General features: G+C 36.3%; 1 protein-coding gene across 1 annotated transcript in view; it reads left to right on the forward strand.

The window, feature by feature from the left end:
* DARS1 (aspartyl-tRNA synthetase 1) overlaps window positions 1–21301 on the forward strand; it is a 36683-nt gene extending 15382 nt beyond the window's left edge. Inside the window, exons 5-16 of the mRNA XM_031590751.2 lie at window positions 3139–3241; window positions 4434–4514; window positions 4974–5033; window positions 12682–12793; window positions 14302–14436; window positions 15526–15673; window positions 16637–16783; window positions 17102–17144; window positions 17824–17904; window positions 18552–18663; window positions 19592–19663; window positions 21081–21301. Coding sequence (XP_031446611.1) covers window positions 3139–3241; window positions 4434–4514; window positions 4974–5033; window positions 12682–12793; window positions 14302–14436; window positions 15526–15673; window positions 16637–16783; window positions 17102–17144; window positions 17824–17904; window positions 18552–18663; window positions 19592–19663; window positions 21081–21172 — 1186 coding nt within the window. The 3' untranslated portion in view covers window positions 21173–21301. The remainder of the gene's footprint in view (window positions 1–3138; window positions 3242–4433; window positions 4515–4973; window positions 5034–12681; window positions 12794–14301; window positions 14437–15525; window positions 15674–16636; window positions 16784–17101; window positions 17145–17823; window positions 17905–18551; window positions 18664–19591; window positions 19664–21080) is intronic.

Genomic DNA, 21301 nt, shown 5'->3' on the forward strand with positions numbered 1-21301 from the left:
TTACATTGTTCATTTGATGAATGATGATTAGGAATTTCAGACTCTTCCAGCATTAGGTCTTGCTGAGCTCAGTTTAAACAGAAATCAAACATGAACTTTTATTTGCATAGGAGTGATGCAAGTAAACTTGATCAGATGTGCAGTCCAAATGAGGAAAAGCGTGTTTTCTGTTGATCAGATGAAAGTTTAGAGTAGATTATGAGTGTTTGTAAACACCAAGATCTTCATAGACAGAAGAAAACTTGGTAGTGCTGTGTGTGCCCAGGCAGTTATATGCAAATTTGGATAATGGTGTCTGTATAGGTAGGAACTGAACTGAAATACATGAAATTATATTAAAAAAAATACTAAGTGATGTTAGAATTTTTGAAGGGTGTTCTAGATCAAGAAATACACTGTTTCAGTTTCCAGAGAGGGGGAAAAAAGGCATATTTAATCACAGTTGCAAAGTTTTTAAGTTTTAGGCAAGTGTTTGCAGTTACAGGGATGTAGAAGTTTCTTCCTGTATTTTTGATCTGATACAATTTTGCATATCTTGAATTCTGTGTGTACTCTGATCGTAGATCTGTAGTGACTTCACTAACACAGGCTCTCAGCCATGGGATCAGTGGTCTGCAGCACATTTACATTTAGCTGTTATTTTATTTTTTGCAATGTGTAGAACTTGCTTCAGCATGTTTACAACACTTTTGTATTTGCAGTTATTAGCATGAGGGCTTTATTCAGCAGATTCAGAACTTTATGTTTCAACCAGTATGCTGCTGTTGGTGAAAAAAGAAGTGAGGGAAGTGGAGGAGAACTGTTTGAGGGGAAAGCGCGTTAGCATTAATGTAAAACTTGGTTTGTTTTAAATATTGATTTATTTGAAAAGCAGAGGGAATTTGTAGTTAGACCTAATACTGTTTTAGCATGATGTGTTCTGTGCCTTAATCTTTTTAAGCAGTTTTAAACAGAATCATTTGTGAGAGAGTGCATTCAACCACCCTTTCTCGAATTTGTTGTCTCTTCTTTAATGAGATGAATGGATTCTCATCCCCATCAAATGAGTTCTGATTTAAAGCCTACTATCAGCCTTTGTTTTGTTCATTATACTGGTTTGAGCAAGTGCAGCTCTTTTAAAAAACATACTATTCAGAAGTTTTATACATTATGAAGTTATCTCATGGCTAAGTGTATAGAGCACTATGGTCTGTATACCTTTTAGAGCAGCTGACAAGTTCTATCAGCTGAAAATATTGCCATCAAAGAAATAGTCTAATAATTAAAATGCTGACATTTGGCATTTTTTTTTTCAGTTACTTGTCATTCATTTCTAGTGAAGTTTTGAGAATTCTATTGTTTGAATTTCCAACTGTTACTTTAACTTGATCAGATTTTTAAAAATTTTGTTAACTTTTATTCAAAAATTCAATTGAATGACTTAAGTTTAAACTTAACTTTATGAAATAAAGCAGTTTTAGGTCAAACCAAAGATCTGCTTAGCTTCTCTTATTGCTGCTATAGAAAGTGATGCTGAGGCCCTGGAACAGGCTGCCCAGAGAGGCTGTGTGTGCCCCATCTCTGGAGGTATTCAAGGCCAGATTGGATAGAGCCCTGGGTAGCCTGAGCTGGTGGGGGGCAGCCAGCCCACAGCAGGGGATTGGAACTGAATGATCTTTAAGATCAGTTCCAGCCCAAGCCATTCTATGATGCATCAAGCATAATAGAACACAGAATAAGCTAGTAGTCATAGTCTGCAGCACTTAGCGTTCATATCTCAGATCCTTCTGGGTCATACCACAAAGGCTTGTCGGAGATGAAAGCCAAGTTTCTCTCAACAGCTGAAAAGATAGGCTTCATTGTTTAACTGGGTTAAAAAAAAAAAAAAAAAAAGTGAGAGAGAAACTAGTCCCAAACATAGATATTTCTAAAAATAAGCCTTTCAATCCTAATGAGTTTCTCATGTGGTTTTACTGTAGCTGTACAAAAAGACCATCAGTTTAGAATATCTAGATTTTACTCACAGCTCTTAGAGTGACTCTGGGAAGTGCTAAATAAACTAATGGAGATGCAAGTGATTTGGATTGTAGTTACCACCAGCAGTAGCTTGCACCTACTTGCAACTCTGCCTTTCTCCGCTTTAACTGGGGATTATTGCCCATGAATTCTGTTCATTAAAACATTTCTCTTACTGCCTTCTAATTTAGCTTTATGGAAAAAAGTTTGGGGTTTGCTTGCTTCTAACTGTTTGTGGTTGCATTATGGGCCTACTGTTCTGCTTTTGAAGGACTTACATGGTCAAGTGATGTACGTAAAGTGCTTTCCAGTCATCTCAAGAATGCCTGAGAAGTGAAAGATAGAGTTAATTGTAACTTACTTTTCATAAAGAGGAAAGAAGTGTTTTCTGTTCTTTTGCCTTTTGTAAGCAGGCTGACAAAAACACAGAGTGAAACTGTATCTCCAGTAGAGACGCAATCACTTGAAGTACAGGATTTAAAGCCAGTGATTTTCTACAGTACCTAAATGAAAGTTACTCATGAATTATTTTTCATCTATCGCTCTCCAGGCTTCTGTTATTGTTTGCTTATAACACACATACCTTCTATCATACTGTTGAAAGATTTTAAAGATGTTATATAGTGATTTAATATAGTCTTAATGACTGTTAGTGGAGAGCAGTTAAGTTGTTTTAAAGAACTGACTTAGAAGCATCTTGCATATTTCAGTAACAAGTCATGTAGTTTAAACAAGCTCAATCAGTTCTTTTTGCCCTCTAGATCTAGGACTTCCTTTCAATTTGTTGTTCTGCTGTTCAAGACCCATCTTTCAGATAATTGCGTCAGCTGACACATGCAAGAGTGATTGTGGCCTAGAAAAAGAACTATGCAACTTGTCAGTTTATGTATACACACACAGTGAGCAATTACTAAGCTTAATTATAATTCTTTCCCTCGTAAGTCTTCCATCCCAGTCTGAATTTATTGTGGCTGGTGATGTTTTAGTGATTTTGTTCATTGATAATGTATAATAAATATCTAAATTCTTAATTCTGTTTTGTTGTTCCAGCAGTCCATACAGTACATATACGTGCTAGTGTTAAGTACTGAATCTGGTGCAGTGTGCAATGAAATTTAGTAAGGCTACTATCTTTATTGACAGCATCAACAAAGAGAGCATTGTGGATGTAGAAGGCGTTGTGAGGAAAGCACATCAGAAAATCGGAGGTTGTACTCAGCAAGATGTTGAGCTGCATGTTCAAAGGGTAATTTTTTAAGCAAACTGAACACTGTCTGGGGTTATCTATCTATTTAGTTTGTCTTTCTGCATATGTAAACTTTGTAGTCCAGTACCAGAGAAATAAACTCCTTTAAACTACTCATTTCTATGTATCATACATAAACGTGAGATGTTCCTGTTTCTAAAATATTTGATTTTTAATATTTCCTGATTTTAGCTGTCACTTAAAATATACTAACAAGTAAATTAATCTTACTGGATTGATTTGGCTAGGAATGCTTGTAATTCTTAAGTGCAGCAGGTATTGTAATAAGAAGTCAGCTGCTTCTTAGGTGCAATGAGAAGTTTCTTCTTTTTTGGGAAGTTACTGTCTTCCCCTTAGTGAAATGGAATGGCATGTATAACTCCCAGCAGAAGTAAAGCACTGACTTGCCAATACGGAAGCTCTTGAAATCTAAAGTTTCCGTAGCTTGTGTTGCAGGGCTGGAGGAAGTGCGGCTTTATAATTTGGTTAACAGAATATGTATTTAAACCTTCGTTTGCTTGTAAAGCCATTACACAAACTTGTGAACAATTCTGTGGAAACACAGTCGCCTCAACAGTAAAGTGGCTATTATAATTGTAGGAAGGTAAATCTTAGCTAACAGCACTGTGGAAAATGTGCAGATTTTGAAGAAATAGATGTGCAAATTATCAAATGCTTGATTTTTCTAAAAGAACGTGAAATTAGCTGTAACTATGACAAGGCTTTAAAGCAGGGTGTCTTGCATTCTCAGCATGTTTAATCTGTCTCATAAATTCTTGGTCTGAAATAGCTCCTTCAAATTCAATCAAATGGTAAGTAAAACGGTACTTGAACAACAGAAAGACTGAGATTCACTTGCTGCAATCAGAACCTAAAACGGTGAAATCTGGTGGTTTCAGACCTGCAGTTGATGCCAGTAGCTTGTCCCTCGGGCAGCCTGTACTTGTTCAACTTGATATTTTTCTGCTTCCAAGGAGAAAAAAAAATCTTTGAAAAAGGAAATCAGATTTAAGCGTTTCCAATATTATCATGAGACTGCACCCAAGTATGTTGACTTTTTGAAGAAAATCAGTTTTCCAGCTAACAGCCTATGCAAACACTGTTTCATGTTTATGCCAGAAATATCCTATTGTAAATCACACCTTCTTTTGAGCTGAGTATCATGCTATTTTTGTTCCTATCTCGCTTTCAGATCTATGTGATCAGTTTAGCTGAACCCCGACTCCCTTTACAGCTGGATGATGCTGTTCGGCCAGAAGTGGAAGGCGAGGAGGTGAAAACTTTGCATACTCAAATACGCCTTATTATATTTGTAATTGAAGAAAAGTATGAAAGCCTGGCAGCTTCCATCGTACAGCGATTTTGGTTTTTTGTTATGTTTAGCTTTCATTATTATTTCGTTATTAGCTTCCATTGTTATGTTTATTTCCATTATGTTTCTCCAGACCTGTATTAGAAACTTTTACAGATTTGATTTCTGCTGAACTGCAGTATGAGGTCAGAACAAGCAGGCTTTTGGTCTTATATGTTCTAGACCTTCATAGCTGATTTCTGCCTGTGACCGTGGAGAAGTCATAGCTTAAAATTTGCTGTGCCAGCACATATGTTCTTCAGACCGATCTAGAAAATCTGAATTTAGAAGTATCTCTTGGCCTTTAAAAGGACGTTTTTCTCCAATGCTTTCCTTTTAGGTGTGTATATATTCACTATGTATTTTTGCACAACTGTTTAGGATGGAAGAGCTACTGTAAACCAAGATACAAGACTGGACAACAGAGTCATTGATCTGAGGGTAAGGAATGAGATTTGTTGCTTGCTTCCTAGTGTTCAGTTATTCACTGTTCCATGGAACAGTAAAAGCCTTGAATTTGGTGGAAATGTTTTGCTGGCCAAAGCTAAACAACATTTTTCAATTTGTGAGTGCATCAGAGAACGCATATTAGTAGGTTAAGTGAATGCTTAGGATTTGGCATATGGCCATGTACACTGTTTTTTTATTTCCAAAAGTGAAAGGTGACTGAATAAGGATAACTTACAGGCAGTATTTCTTCTCAAATATAGTTTTGATACCCAGAGTCGTAAGAGCTCAGCTTAGAACCGTAAGATGGAAGTTTTGAATTTAACAATGAATATGTAATCAGCTATCTTTAATCTTTTTGACGTTATTTTCTCTTGTCTTTTCCCCTATTTGACTCTCCACAATAATGTTTTAATTGAATGAAGAGTATATTTAGCTCTTTTTTCGGAGTATCTAGTCCTGCCTTTGAAGTTATGGTAATGATGGATTCTCAGTAAACCAAGCTGTGGGTCCGAGAAGTAAAACAAAAAGATCATTTTTTAACTGGAAAGTCTGGAAAAGTTCTGGCACAGAGATGCTTAAAGCATTTGAATATCTGATCTACTTATTTCAGCAATTAAAATTACTTGTGCAAATTTTTTCATTTGGAGCAAAGATATAATGGCTTTTCACTTGACCTTATCATATGTGATACTGAGCAGCTTCAATTTGTGATTACTTTTTAAGATACTCAGTATCTCATTGTACTTGTCTCTTCATCTGTATCTTTAAGTTTTTGATGAAAAGAATTCTGTACCAGTGAGAATTAAAGAATCATCAGCTTAGAGTAATGGTAAGGCAGTGTATTAAATTGAAGGGAGAACTCTGGACTGTTAAAAGTTCAAGTGTTGCTTGAACTTCTGATTATGCCAAAAAATACTTAACAGCACTGGAGAAACTTAAGAAAATTATTTAAATGAATGAAATATGTATATTATAAGTTGGAAAGAGCTATGAACCCTGAATGGTTGAGAGGAGTAATAGGAAATGAAATAACAGTTAAAATACAACCTGAAAGTAATAGTGTAGAAGTTTAGTTGACTGTAATTAGATGAGAGCATCTATGGAGTAAAACACAAGAAGGTAAATAGGAAAGGGGAAAAAAAAACCACCAAAAAAACCTGCAATGCCAGAATATACACAGGACATGAAACAAAGAGATGGGCTAAAATTCTTATATTGTAGAGTCATATAGAATTATAGAATGACTTGGATTAGAAGGGACCTCAAGGATCATCAAATTCCAACCCTCCTGCTGCAGGCAGTTGCCAACTCCTAGATCACTTATTAGATCAAGTACTGGATTTGCCTGGACGTATCCCTTAGTCTAGAGTGACTGTTCATATACACATCTCTGCCAGTATAGTCATAGAAAATAAGTTGTCACCAGTTGAGCTGGAGGGTACAACTGGTGAGCTAAGTGAATACTGCTATAACCTTTCCTAAATTATACAGTTTTATGTGAGTATTATGTGTTCCAGCCATTGTCGGAACACCATTCATTCAGCGATGTTTGGTCTTTTGTTTTGAGTTCTGAACCTTAACTCTGTCTCTATATAAAAGACAGACTGAATATATACTGGACTGAAAAAAACAGAGTCACAGAATGGCCAGGGTTGGAAGGGACTTCAAGGATTATGAATCTCCAACCCCTCTGCCACACACAGGGCCACCAACCTCCACATTTAATGCTAGACCAGGATGCCCAGGGCCCCATCCAGTCTGGCCTTGAACACTTCCGGGGACGGGGCATCCACAGCCTCTCTGGGCAGCCTGTTCCAGTACCTCACCACTCTGTCTGTAAAGAATTTCCCCCTGACGTCCAACCTAAATCTCTCCTCCCTCAACTTAAACCATTTCCCCTTGTCCTGTTATCTACCCTTTCAAAGATTTGATTCCCCTCCCGTTTGTAGGCTCCCTTTGGATTGGTATTGAAATGCTGCAATGAGGTCACCCTGCTGCCTTCTTTTCTCCAGGCTGAACAAGCCCAGCTCCTTCAGCCTGTCTTCATAGGGGAGGTGCTCCAGTCCCCTGATCATCCTTGTGGCCCTCCTCTGGACCCTCTCCAACAGTTCCCTGTCTTTTTTGTACTGGGGACTCCACACTTGGACGCAGTACTCCAGATGGGGCCTCACGAGAGCAGAGTAGAGGGGAACAATCACCTCCCTGTCCCTGCTGGCCACCCCTCTTCTGATGGAGCCCAGGATCCCATTTGCCTTCCGAGCCGCAAGGGCACACTGCTGGCTCATGTTAAGTTTTTCGTCTACCAAGACCCCCAGGTCCTTCTCCACAGGGCTTCTCTCAAGGACCGCTCCTTCCAGTCTGTAGGGATGCCTGGGATTCGTCCGGCCCAAGTGCGAAACTCTGCACTTTGCCGTGTTGAACCTCATCAGGTTCACCCAGCCCACCTTTCCAGCCTCTTGAGGTCCCTCTGAATGGCATCTCTTCCTTCAACCGTGTTGACCGCACCACTCAGCTTGGTGTTTCACTGAAGTGAAACTTGATCAGAATAGTTCTGATGGAGTTGCTGTGATGATCTGTTCCTACTAGTATGGGAGGAAGTCCCAACCACAGATATATGTACATCTAGTTTGGGTTTCCTCAGTGACCTGTTTTTTGGTTTTGTTTTTTGGTTTTTTTTTGTTTTTTTTTTTAAGGAAGAAGGAGGTAATTAAGTATCAAAAATAAAGATACTGATTTTTTTTTTGAAACATTTAACAGATGAAATGCACAGGCCTTGGCTAGACTTTGATTTAAAAAAAAGAACCCTTAATATAGAACTAAAATTAGATTTGTCCATTTAAATAGAATCTTTGAAGTAGTTCCATAGTGATGTAACTAACTTCAGTAATTAACCAAGGAGTTTGTTGGCAAGGGTGAAATCATGATAAAGTGGAGCTGTGGAACTCAGATCTTGCATGAATAAAAGAGGATGGATTTTCAAAACAGCATAGCTTCATCCAACTGTGGTGGATACCAAGGAGGGTGTTTAATTGTAGAATAGTAGAATGAGTATGGTTAATAACAAGTAAAAAGGAAAGAAACTTAAAAGAAAATATCCTGGTGGATGTAATATGCAAAATATTCTACAGAGACCTCAAGATTTCAATTCTTTTGTACTTTTGAAAATCACATATGCACAGTCTTGCATTTTGGTTGCTATCAAATCTCCTAGAGGTGTTTTTGAGGTAGGGATTGGAAATACTAAAATACCAAGAGCCCTTGCTGCTATAGCTGTTGCTCTAAAGGCATTCAAGAAAGTTGTTATTATTTAAGGTAAGGGGTTTTTAAAAGACTTTTCTGAGGAATGATGATTTATGAAGAATCTATTCCTGATTCATTAATTCCTAAAATACAGATCCTATACTCCTTGAAGTAGAAAAACTGGGGATGAAAAGTTGAGAGTCCTTGTACAGATGAGATTTTGTTTCACATATCTGTAGGTGACTAAGAAAACTGACCTGAGTATCTGTTTTTAATGATGATACAATGAATGTCAATGTATTTTATTCTAGATATGTTTGATTAACTAATCATTTATTAGCACAATTCAAAAAGGCAATTGGAGCACTGATTGTGTTTCTAAATTTCTGCCTTTCTGCTATGGTTAACTGCAGTATTCAGCAATACATAGACTTTTCATGTATGTAAAAACACCTAAAGAAAGTGTTAAGTGACCATATTTCATGAGGATCTGTGGTGAAGGTAAAACAATAAAGACAAGCCAACATGTGAAATACTGACTTTTTTAGATCTTGCTTTTTAGTATATCTTGCTCTGAAGAAAAAATCAATGGAGGTTCATCAGGTTTCAGCAATAGACCTGACTGATATCCTTGCTCTGGTTTATTTTTTGATGTCCAGCAGGGTTTTTATCTTAATAGCATCTGTCCAAATTTGACTTGAGTTGTATGTGTTTAGCAGTCCTGATGCTATAATTATGTCTGCTAATGCACAGCTCATTGTGACCAAAGCATAGTCCTGTAGAGTCAATATTATCTTGTTTAAACTGCTTAGGGTAGTGTATAACCATTAAACTGTACTTTTAGTAGCTCATGGCTGTCAAATTGTTATATGTACATTGATCTTAATGCAGTTTTTTTTCTTGATGACTTGATTACTTTAAGCTTGATTTCATTGTGTTCAATTTGATTTACTTGTTGCAGAAGCTGTTGGTCTCCTGACTGACTTAAAGCTGTAATGACAACCAGATGCAGTGTTTGCTGTAGTTTGTAGTGATTTTGTTGTGTTGAAATAACACAGTCCCAATCATTTCAACAACAAACTTCACTTTCTCCACTTGTACTATAGAGTACTACTGAATTTGAATGAAACAGTTGATTTCAGTCAATCTGGAATGCATAAATTGTTACTGAAGGCAAATCCTGTTGCCTAGCAAGAATTTAATTCCTCATACATGTGATAAAGAATTTGCAAAATTATCTTTGTTATTTAATTATTGTGTATTATTTAAAGTTATGTAGTTGACATTTCCCTTTTTATTTAGCCTACTTTATGTGGGTTAACAAAAAAGCATAAATGAGGTGATAGAACAAATTCAATAGCTGATGTGAGAGGGAAAAGAAGTTTGCAGTTTTGTGTCTTCATTGCACCTCTTTGAGATAGGATCTCATAAGGTGTTAAATGCCTTCAGTTCTATTGAAATACATTTGTCTGTCTGGCAACTTATGTGGGTATTACTGTTTACATGCCACTGACTGTGCTAAATAAAGCATAATTATTTTCTTTTATAATCTCCAAGTGTTAAAGTGCTGTGTTCTAAAAGTATTTTCCTTTGTTGCATTTATGTAAGAAACACACAGGTGAGATGAGAGTGAAGTTACAACTGACACCTGTATTGCAGCATTGTTAGCTAAGCATTTTTTCTGCTGTCTGTAAGAAGGGCTAAATATTAGAAATAATGAGTTTTCCTGTTCAGTAAGTTTAAACAGCAACATTTAAGTGGCATATGTTTGTTTCAGTTTTTGCTTTGCATTTGAAGACTTTAGTGAATTTGCTGTTGTCTTAGACAAGAATTTACTGGTGTATGCATGGAAGAGTTTGTAAGAGTGAACAATACAGTGAACGTACTGAAATGTTTTTGAGGGCTGAGATGTTTAAAAATGTATATTCATTTTTCACAACTGCCTTAGTTTGCTGCCTTGAATGATTTTCTTCAGTCCCTTTTTGTGCTAAATGTTTCATTGCAAAGGACGTAATTAAATTTGAAACCTTTGCTTTGTATGGACACAGAATCAACTTTAAAATCTTTGAAAAGTTACAGTTGCACATAGAGCTTTTGAGATCCTCCACTTGACTCCACTGTGCAGTGACAGTTGGAGTTGCTTAGGAGCTAATCTGAGATCATGTGGGCCTGTCTAATTCTTACAGGGAGACCACAGTGTCACAGATACTCAACACTTGTTGGCATTCTCTGAATGGATGGGCATTGAAGCTCTGTTACCTTTGGTAGTAGGAAGAAGAGTGGTCTTGTCAGGTCTAATTTGAGGTACACAGAATGGCAGCTGCTTCTTTCCCTGGTTTATAGTTAAGCAAAAACTTCAGCGTCCAGATTTATGAGTTTGTTTTTTTGATAATTGCTATTTTTAAAGATGAATTATCGTTACTGATAGGGTTAGGAAGACTGCATCTTTGCTCTACTTCCTCACTAAGGCAGGGGGAGTTACTAGCTCACAAACTATTGTTAGTAGGTATATATTAGTTGTTGACTCTATGCGCGCTTTCAGACTTTATAGCAAGTAATTGCTTTCAGATTGAAATCCCATTTCTTTTTTTCACAAGAGTGTGTATTTTAGGACTGTATTCGTACTTAGGCATCAAACTGGTGTTGGTTCATCAGCAGGGCAAGGAGTCTCACTTCAAATGAATGTTGTGCAGTTGTTTCTTAGCATTTTTTGAAGTTGGTCGAGTTTATCAAAAGCCATTCTGGTAAACTTAAATGTGACTGTTTGGATTATAATCTAAAGTCTCTTCACGTTTCTAAGTAGGAGATGGGTTGAAGAAACAACAAAAATGTATATATGTGTGCATGTATGAATAGAAGTACATGTCTGTATATCGCTTTGAATCACTGAGATATTTTGGTGTAATATTGCCAAATCGTACAAAGAACTGGAGCTAAGTTTCTTGTCCTAGCGTATGTCTGACCCTGCAACATCTGTGGAAGAAAGGTGAAAGAGTTCGAAGGCACTTTTGTATTTGTTGCTCATAACCTCTTCTCCTTAATTTTGAAACTAGTGGGAGTAGTGGCTGTGGTTACTCCTGTCAGACAGTAAGAACTGCTGGCAGTTATTTACTGATCTCAACCACTTGCACTCTGTAGTACTGTATCTGCTCTAATTGCAAAGGATTCCAAATTACTACAAATCTGCAGTATTAAAAATGTTTTCTCTTTCAGTTTTTCAGTTAAGGAATATTTTTCATCTTCCAGAGATGTTGAATGTAGCTTTATTTCAACATATCCACTGGCGGACTGTCTAAATTTGGGTGCTTATATACTTTGTTTTGACTGGGTTTTTTGTTTTGTGGTTTGGTAAGAGTCATGTGAAAAAGCCCACAAGGTTCTCCTTACCCTGAGAGAAAAGTTGGGTACCTTACAGAAAAGAGAAGTAAACAGTGTTGTGACGCAGGTTGTCATAAAGAAACGTTCTTTTAGTTTTCTTATGAGAACTTGCTGGTTTTTAGGTTTGCTTTTGGGTTGCTGACTGCCAGTTCTTAAACACTGCGAGCACAAAATCAGATATGGGTTCAGTGCTGATGTATTGCGATGTTTTCAGCATCTACTAAAGCTGTTTTATTTTCTTCACACTAAAACCCAAGTGTGTTACAGGAACATTGAGCACAGGTAGCTGTTAACCAGATAAGTGACATAACTGTGTCACGTATGTAAACAAATAAAACCTGAATTGATGAGTTTTTTGGCCAAATGTGCATCTGGAATGAATGTTGAAAAGAAATTCGTAGTTTGTATGATCAGAAGTTACGTGAACAGTTGTAAGTGCTGCTGAGAGTTCACACACTCTTTTGAGGTCGTTTTTGTGGCCCCAACTTAGGTAGTTAGCATAGGGCTGTGTTTTTTGCATGAAGAACATTGCATTTCCTACTCCCTTAGTAGACACAAACATCCTGACCTCATACAAACTGTGGGCTTTGCTGTTATGCATTGTGTATTACTGCAGTGGTTCTAGTTGAGTGTGCTGAAAGGTTTGTAATAGGTTTAGTATTCTTATTCATTTTCTTACTATAAGATCTTTATTTTCAGAAGCAAAACTTAGAAATCAGTGACTGTTTAAATGTTGGGTTGACCATAGCATATCTTTAATAACTGAATGTGCTGCAAATTGAAATGAGGAATTTTTGTTGCTTCCTTTGCTGTTCTTTCCTGTTTTTTTTTTTTGTTGTTGTTTTTGTTTTGTTTTGTTTTCTGTAATAAATAATTATGTGCATTTTTCCCTGTTCAGGCAAATACAAAAGCCGAGTATTCCTAAGAGAAGAGATGTATCCTCCCAGCTGTCCATAAAAAGTAACAGAGTGGGGAAGAATTAAACTAACTTAGGCTTCATTATTTTTTTTTCTCCTTACAGACTTCCACCAGTCAGGCAGTCTTCTGCCTTCAGTCTGGTATTTGTCAGCTTTTTAGAGAAACTCTCATTCGCAAGGGATTTGTGGAAATTCAGACTCCCAAAATCATTTCAGGTAACGTATTTTTGATCCAGAAGCTTCAGATCTGCTTCTTTTAGATTTTCTCAGTAAACCTATCTGACAAATGTTTTTTTTTCTTTTAGAAACTATTTCTAATTCAGATACAAATAGCAAACAAAGCAGGTGTCAGGGTTGTTCCTTATTCTTCTCCTGACTTTAAATGTTAAAAGAACAAGACAAATGCTGTTTATACCTGATTTATGTACTCTGCAGTGCATTTAAAGTTTTAATTTAGTTAAACACGAAATGCTTGATCATATGCATTTTTCTTCAAGAAGGATTTTATACCTCTGTATTTATATTTTTGAAGACAACTCTTGAGCTAAAACTAGGACTTTTTAATAAAATACATGCAAGCAACTATTCTTACAACATGGAAAATGTCACTGATCTGTAAGATTAGGTAACTTTTCCTACAGTTGCTGGTAAAATAGCATGAAGTGTTAAAGACTCCCAAGTAGTTTAGTTATGTAACACCTTTGAGGAAGTATGCTACTCTTCCTGTGCAGTGTACTATTGAAAGCAAGCAAGCATCCTATTTTTTGAAGGGGAGAATTTGATAAGTTTTGCAATATTAGCAAGTTAAATCAATGCAGTTCTTTACTAAATTTCAAATTTTGATATTATAGCTGTTTTACGATTTGATATTTTCAATGTTAACCTCTATTCAAAACTGAGTAGTCAATGAAATTATTTCAGTGGGAGTAGTGGTAATTAAAGAAGAGAAAGATTAATTGCAGTGGAATTGTCAGTAATTATAAGTAGCACATAGTGTTATCATAAGAATCTTTAAAAACTATTAATTACTGTCTCACTCTGATGTGTTTTTATAAGTGTGCTAGGCAACTATCACTTTCATTTCATACACTGGGAAATGTACAGTGAGTTTTGATAGGCTGTTTACTATGAGAGATTCATTCAAAATGGGAGCATGTGTTCTTGGCTAACATTCTTTCAGTAACTATCTATGGTAATTGTCTCAAACTGGGAGATAGCTTTGTATCCTTGGCAAATGTCCTCTGGTAAATCCAGGTTTGTCTCTGAGATCTATTAGTGCCTTCAGACACTTCAGATGTTTGCCCAGTCCTCTGCTAGAGAGAGAGAGTCCTGGAAAAACAGGAAGTGTGCTTTGATCTTGGTCTCTGCAATTAACTGTCTTTGAAGCTTACATCACTGATAAAGATTTGTTTCCACAGAAATGGTGGACTGCAAGTAGATGTGGTGGGGAACATGCGTTCTCTGCTGCCTTCACCCTAAAATGTAGGATGGCTGGGAATATTAACATTTTTAGCTACCCCAACTCAATTGGCAAGTTTGCAAGACAGTGTCTGACAGTCCTGAGCCACAAAACTTGCCTTGGCATTAATGCTGCAAATTTATCTTTTTCTTTTAACGTGTTTTTTTCCTTATCTTTCAATATAAGCCCAGTAGTCTGTCAGTCTACCTCTAACTTTTTAAAAAATATTTTTATTTTAATAACCACTGTAAGCTTTGCTTTTCAGCTGCCAGCGAAGGAGGAGCCAATGTGTTTACTGTATCATACTTCAAAAGCAGTGCCTACCTGGCTCAATCCCCACAGCTGTACAAGCAGATGTGTATATGTGCTGACTTTGAAAAAGTTTTTTGTGTTGGACCAGGTAAGAAAAGCATTACTTTATCCAAATTGTAAAGATGACATTGGTAGCTTTTAGCAGATGTGGTAAAAGGAAAGTAACATCTATGTTGAAAGATTTGAATGCTTCTACTTACTACAGTTTCACTTAATGAACACAAATTTCAGCTGGGGCAACTAACAAGAATAAAGTTGACAGGGACATTGCTGGAACAGAACTAAGATGCTGAAATGAGGGAGTCTTCTATTTTGTGAGAAGAAAGAAGAGAGTTGCACTGGAAATTAATAATACGAATGAGTTAGCAAAACTTGGAAGAGCGCTGTAATTACCAAAGCCATTGCAGTAGCAAGGAGCTAAAATAGGGAAGCTAAATTTGATGTACTTTGGTTTGTGTATTAACATGAATTTGTCCCTTGCTCATGTACCAAATGGCATTGTTTGGAAAATACGTGTGTCTCACCAGGCTGTCCATAAAGAATCCAAATGGATTATTTTCCTCTCTCTCACTCTTCTTCAAAAGCTAATAGGACATTACCCTTTTAGGCAGTAATGCAGCAACTTTTTCTTAGACCTTGAGAACAGGTTTAAAGATATTCAAGATAGAAATGCTGGAAAACAGAATAACAGCTTATAAATAAAAAGATGCAAGTAACTCAGGCCTTAGACGACTTCTTAATTTCTAACACATGAGTCATGGTTTTGTAGGAAGGCATGTTTATATCAGTCTTATACCTGAAAAAGAACCAGCTCACATGTGCAGAAGTCCATTGTCTCTGAAAAAGGTAGTTTTCAAATCTGAAAATTCTTGTGTGCCTGACAGCTTGTCTGTCTTTTTTCTTCTTCTATCTGTTGGTTTGACAAGAGATAGTACCTCTCTGCGAGTCTTGTCTATCTTGTACCCTTTGACCACCACAGCTACAATAATGCTGTTAGTGTTTGTTATGAGTGATGCTTTGAGGCAGCAAGCTTGTTGTTTTTCAATAAGAATTGTCATGTCTGGAGACAGCGTTGTCTGTCTTGTCTAATTGCTGGTGTGTTTGATCATCTGTGTTATTTTTCAAAATGGAATTACAATTTCAGGTCAGTTGGAATTTTTGTTGTTTAATTTTACAGTTTTTAGAGCTGAGGACTCCAATACACATAGACACCTGACTGAGTTTGTTGGTCTGGATATTGAAATGGCTTTTAACTACCACTATCATGAAGTGGTAGATGAGATTGCAGATACCTTGGTGCAGATATTCAAGGGACTTCAGGAGAGGTAACAAAAACACTTTCCATTTCATGAGCAACTTCATTTGTTTGAGCTCACTTGCACTGTGGTATCAAATGGGTGAGCATTTCATCCTCAGCCTGTCAGATAATCGCTAGTAATCTGATCTACAACAGGAGGACTTCAAACGTTGTTGCTTTGCTCTTAACTGTTCCTTTGTAACTGACTTTAGAAGTTCACTAAAGCTAATAAACTGTCTATTTTATGCCCAAGTTGCATCTTCTACAGTATGCCAGCTTGCACCACAAAAACGATGTTCACTGTTGAATGGGCTTCCTAATAGAAATGCTCCATCATTAGCGTAAGATATCCTTCCTGTTGTGCCACTACAGGTAGACTGATTGTTCTGTTTTGAAATCTTAACTGTTTAAAATAACTTTCCTGAAGGAAATTTATTGCAACAGCTTGCATCTCTGTCTTGACAGCAGTAAATATTATTTTCCATTATTCACGCTCCTAACTTGTTAAAAGAACAAGCCAGAAGTTTAGGAAGTGGTTTTCATTTGCTTACAAATTGGAGTATCTTGCCAGCAGAAATGCCTATCTTTTATCAATCTGGAAAGAAATTTCTATATTCTTAACAGAGTATTACTTAAGTCAAAGGAGAACCTGTCTAAATGTTACAAATCAAAGGGATGGTTTCTAGTTGGTTTTACTGTGAAAATTTGACCTAGTCAATTATTTCTTAGGAAAGGAATAAAGCAGAAGTAGTAGTAAAATATTAACCTGTATATCATTGAAGTAGATTGCATTAACTTAGATGAAATATTTCATTAGGATTATACAGAACTTCTCCAGGAGATACTTTAAAATAAAATAGATTTTTATATTGCAAGAGGGACCTCTTGTGGCAGAATTGTATTGCCAATGCAAAATGATTATTACATACAAAAAGTGCACATTTCTTGATTACTTTGTATTTTGCTTCTGCTCTTATTCTCTTGTATATAGATTCCAAACTGAAATTCAGACGGTGAACAAACAGTTCCCATGTGAGCCATTTAAGTTTTTGGAGCCAACTCTGAGGCTGGAGTACCGTGAAGCTGTGGCCATGCTTAGGGAAGCAGGCGTTGAGATGGGGGATGAAGAAGATCTGAGGTACTTTGGCAATACACAAATATTTCAATGTTGTGAAAGTGGTAGTAAGGTATGAGTTTTGTGCTGTGCAGATTCTCTTTGAGAGGAATAAACAGTACTTATGTTCATATCCCTTGATAAATAATTGAATGGATATGCAGATAGACCTTTCTTCTACTCTAGACTATACATATAAACTCTGAGGTCAAAAGAAAATAATTTACGACATGAAGTGAGAGGAGCTTCACCCTTCTGAGGATAAAAGAAACTTGTTTTTATGAAGTATATAATCAGTAAAATTTTAAGTCACATAATTCTAATGGTGAGAATCTTTTTCAGCACACCTAATGAAAAGCTCCTGGGACGTCTGGTAAAGGAAAAGGTAACTTATTTTGCAATATGTTTCTCACTGAATCAGAATCAAGATGTCATGGACTCATTGAGTAGGTATAAATACATACTTCATGTAAAACAACTTTTTATGCACTGACTGAGGAAACAGTATCAATATGCAGAAGTTGTGAAGGCTTTGTGATCAGTGAAGCATGTCTTAATTGGCTGACTGCATTTCCATTTTGAAATAGCTTATTTCATCAACTAACATTTTTATCTTTATCCTTCATAATCTCTTTCAAACCATTTTCAGTCTTTTATGGGTTTTACTATTGAGCACACTAAACAGGGTAGTGCTTTCAAAAAAAATAGATTGTAGGAGAATTAAAAATCAAATAAATAAACAAAAATAAAAGCAAACCAGATACTGTTTAAATCTTTAGAAAAAGATTATATCATCGGGGGAAAAAAATCAACAACAAAATTTGTCAAGACATTTTACTGCTAAACTTTAATTCTTAAATTCACAGAAGTGTTAGTGTTGGAAAGCTGAAAAGTAATATACTGCTTTTTTGTGTAACATTTTTGAAGATAATACTGTCAAATTTGTGCAGAGTTGCTTGGATTTTTTTTTAAGATTTCAGATTCATTGGTTGTATCTTCTTCTTGTAATTTGTTTTTTATATCATTTTCACTTGCAGTAACTTTTTGAAATCATTGTCTTTCAGTATGACACAGACTTCTACATTCTTGACAAATACCCTCTTGCTGTGAGGCCTTTTTATACAATGCCAGACCCTGTAAATCCTGTAAGTAAAATTCTCTGTTGACAGTGGATTTTTTTGAGATCACTCTGTATAGTATAATTTGACAAAGTAGATAAAGTATTTTTATATGATCCTCTGTTGTAATTAAAATTAACCTAATAACAAGAGTAGGTCAGTGCTACATGGCCCATAAAGTGTTTGCAGTGACCCTTCACCAGTGAAAAACATACCAGAAAGTAAAGCAGGCTGAAGTTGAGGGAGCTTTATGAAGAGATCTCCATGGTCACCAGAAGAGATCTCCTGTGCTGCCATCACTAAAACAAGACAAGAACATTCTTTGAGGGCAACAGATGCTTAAATAGAAATACATTTTTTTCACATTGATAGAAACTTTCCCAGCTTATTTCAAAATCCAGCATAAATATCTTTCAGCATCTTTTATGGGATAAGTACATTTAAATGTAACCTTTTTTCAAAGTGTGTTTGGTGAACTTCAGTTTTTAAAAAATAATCATCTCCAGACTAATGAAAGAAAACAGTATACTACAACTCTAAGGCAGATCACAAACATATTGCATTCTTACTACATAGCTTTGGATATCGTAAGTGAAGTTACTGAGAGAGAGATGTTTGCTCCCTAAGGATGGAGTAAGTGTAGATATGAAATTAATTAGTACTTGTCTTTCCAGAAAAACTCAAACTCCTATGATATGTTCATGAGAGGGGAAGAGATTTTGTCTGGAGCTCAGAGAATTCATGATCCTCAGCTGCTGACGGAAAGAGCCAAGCATCATGGCATTGGTAACAAGTTAAACAAAATAAAGCTTAGTTTAAAAGATTATAAATCATGATTGGATTTGTTTCATTTAGAGGAAGAATTTGGAGCAGAATTTAATGTGTGACAGTAATGCTAAAATTATGATACTGTTTCATGCATAATGTTAATCTGTCTAATGCTGTTTAACTGTTTTAGTATAGAGTGGTGGTATTAACAAACTAACTAGTTTCCCAACAAGGCTTTGATGAAGAGGGATTGTTTCCAAGTGCTTTTGAGAGGATGTAATGCAGGAAATACCTGCTACAGAATGGGGGTAGACAAGTTGTATTCTGCCATGCCTCTCTATTTTTTCACAAATTTCTTATGGAGTACTTCAGCAGAATTAGTTATGATTTGTTAAATCTTGAACTGAGAGCAAATAAGCAAGAAGTGGAGATTTTTATGTTTTTGTTTTTTTTAAAAAAAAAAGACTCAGCAGATAAAGCTGGCTGATGGTAAAAGAGTAGAAGACTAAATTAGATGAAGATCAGGAGTGTAAAGTATAGACTATAATTATGCTTTCAGTGGATGACAAAGTGAAGTGTCAAGAAGGTAGCAGGATAAAAGGAGTATCTTCCAACATAGCAAGAGGGAAAAACAGATTGCTAAATCTTTACTTCTCACTGCAGCTTATTCAAGAAGTCAGCAGTTCCCGTAAGTTATAATGAACAGTTAGGCCTCAGTTATACATTTCCTTACCTAATGAAATTATTAACAAAATAATAGAATGAAACTGTTATGGACATAGCTTCTAGACTGTTCGGATAACTTAAATCTGTTTAATGAGCGAAATCCCACTATTAGTTTTTAAATTACTTTGGTAAATATTTTCTTGTGCGTGCAGTCCTGTATTCATTTGTTTGGCTTGGGGTTCATTAAACAGATGAGAAATGTATGCTTTTTCCTCTCTAGATTTGGAGAAAATAAAGGCTTATATCGATTCCTTTCGGTTTGGTGCACCTCCACATGCTGGTGGTGGAATAGGTACGTATATGTATTTTATTTTGTTTGCTGTTAACCTGGCCTTCAACTTAATCCCAGGCAGGGCTCAATATAAAATTGCAAGCGGTGGTCTTGTTAAGTCAGTGTATGAAATGATTATTTGGGGGAGTTTAGGGAGAGAAGATAAACTGTAAAGATAATCATAAAATGGTTAGACTAAATATTAATAACGCAGTCTGACAAGTTTAAAGGGTAGGTGATCACCAGTGAAAATACGTTGATTTATTAGCCTGGCAGATTACCTTCAAATTTGATCAAAGAAGAAAAATTAAGCAAGAAAATACTGCATGTATGTATGGATATGATAGCCTAATAATACCAGATGTCACTGGTATCTCAGCACATTTGATGAAGCTGTTGTGTAGCAAGGAAAAAAAAAGTGATTGCTTCTGTCTTTATTTGCTGTGATTTGACTGAATGTCAACTTTGGCTGATGATAATCATTTCAGCAAAAGCACTGATGTCTGTTGGCTTCTTGTCTTAGGTGTGAGTATTTTATACACTAAAATAAATGGTTTTAAAATATCTTAATTTTTGAGTGACGGCTGTTCTGAAACACTTAAAAAGTGTTAGCATCAATGATCATCAGCACTTGCAGATAATCCAGGATCATTTAGGCCAGTCACAGCTGCTATCAAGGAAACTGAAGCTGCATCTCCTCTGCAGGGTAAATACTTCTCATGGCACATCCCATAGGTCAGGCCAAGCAGAAGATACTGTGAAATGAACTGTTTTCTAGTTGGTTTAGCTGAAAGCCTTAACATAGGGAGGAGCAGTGTGTGAATACTAGTAGGTGTCTTGGTTTCACATCAGTATGGCTGAAGTGTGTGTGGTCCCATGGATTAGGAAGTCTGTACATATTCCACAGTATACACGTAACTTCTGAGGTTTCAGGAAGAAAGAACACAATCAGTGAAGCATTTATTGAAGATATCAGCAAACAGTTACATGAGTACATACTGCTGAATCTGCATGCTTGCACTGTAGAGTGTTTGGGATAAGTTTCCCAGAATGTTTTTTACAGTACTTGGTTATGACAGTTAATATCTCTAAAGTACTTGGTACCAGCTCTGGTTTGTTCTGTACTTGTGTAACCATATTCAAGATACATTTCTCCCAGTTCCTCCCTTCTCATTTCAATTTTCTATGCCATCTTGAATGTCTCAAATGATTCAAAAGAGGGATTGCATCTCTAGTACCATTGCTTTATTGACACGTTTCAAGTGAAACCTGTAATGTATCAGAAAGTACTATATGTAAAACCTGTAATTTCTGGTTCTAATTCCTTTCTTCACTACTGTGTGAAGCTGGCTTTAGCTGTAAATTACATTTAGCTTCTTAAGAGTTTTGAGCAGAAGACTGATTATACTTGTTTTTTTTATTTTCCCATCTGTTGTAGGGCTGGAAAGAGTAACTATGCTATACCTAGGGCTGCATAATGTTCGTCAGACCTCCATGTTCCCACGGGATCCCAAACGACTGACACCCTAACATGACCTGTTCATGAAAGTGTGAGGAGATTGCCCTGCAAGTATGATATGATTGTGAGCATATCTGTTGCTAGTGATGAGCGTGTATTGATCTAAGCATTGTAATATGCAATAAAAGAAGATGATCTGA

The sequence above is a fragment of the Phasianus colchicus genome, chromosome 7 (assembly GCF_987193195.1).
Source record: "Phasianus colchicus chromosome 7, bPhaCol1.hap1.1, whole genome shotgun sequence".
In the NCBI taxonomy this organism is placed as follows: domain Eukaryota; kingdom Metazoa; phylum Chordata; class Aves; order Galliformes; family Phasianidae; genus Phasianus; species Phasianus colchicus.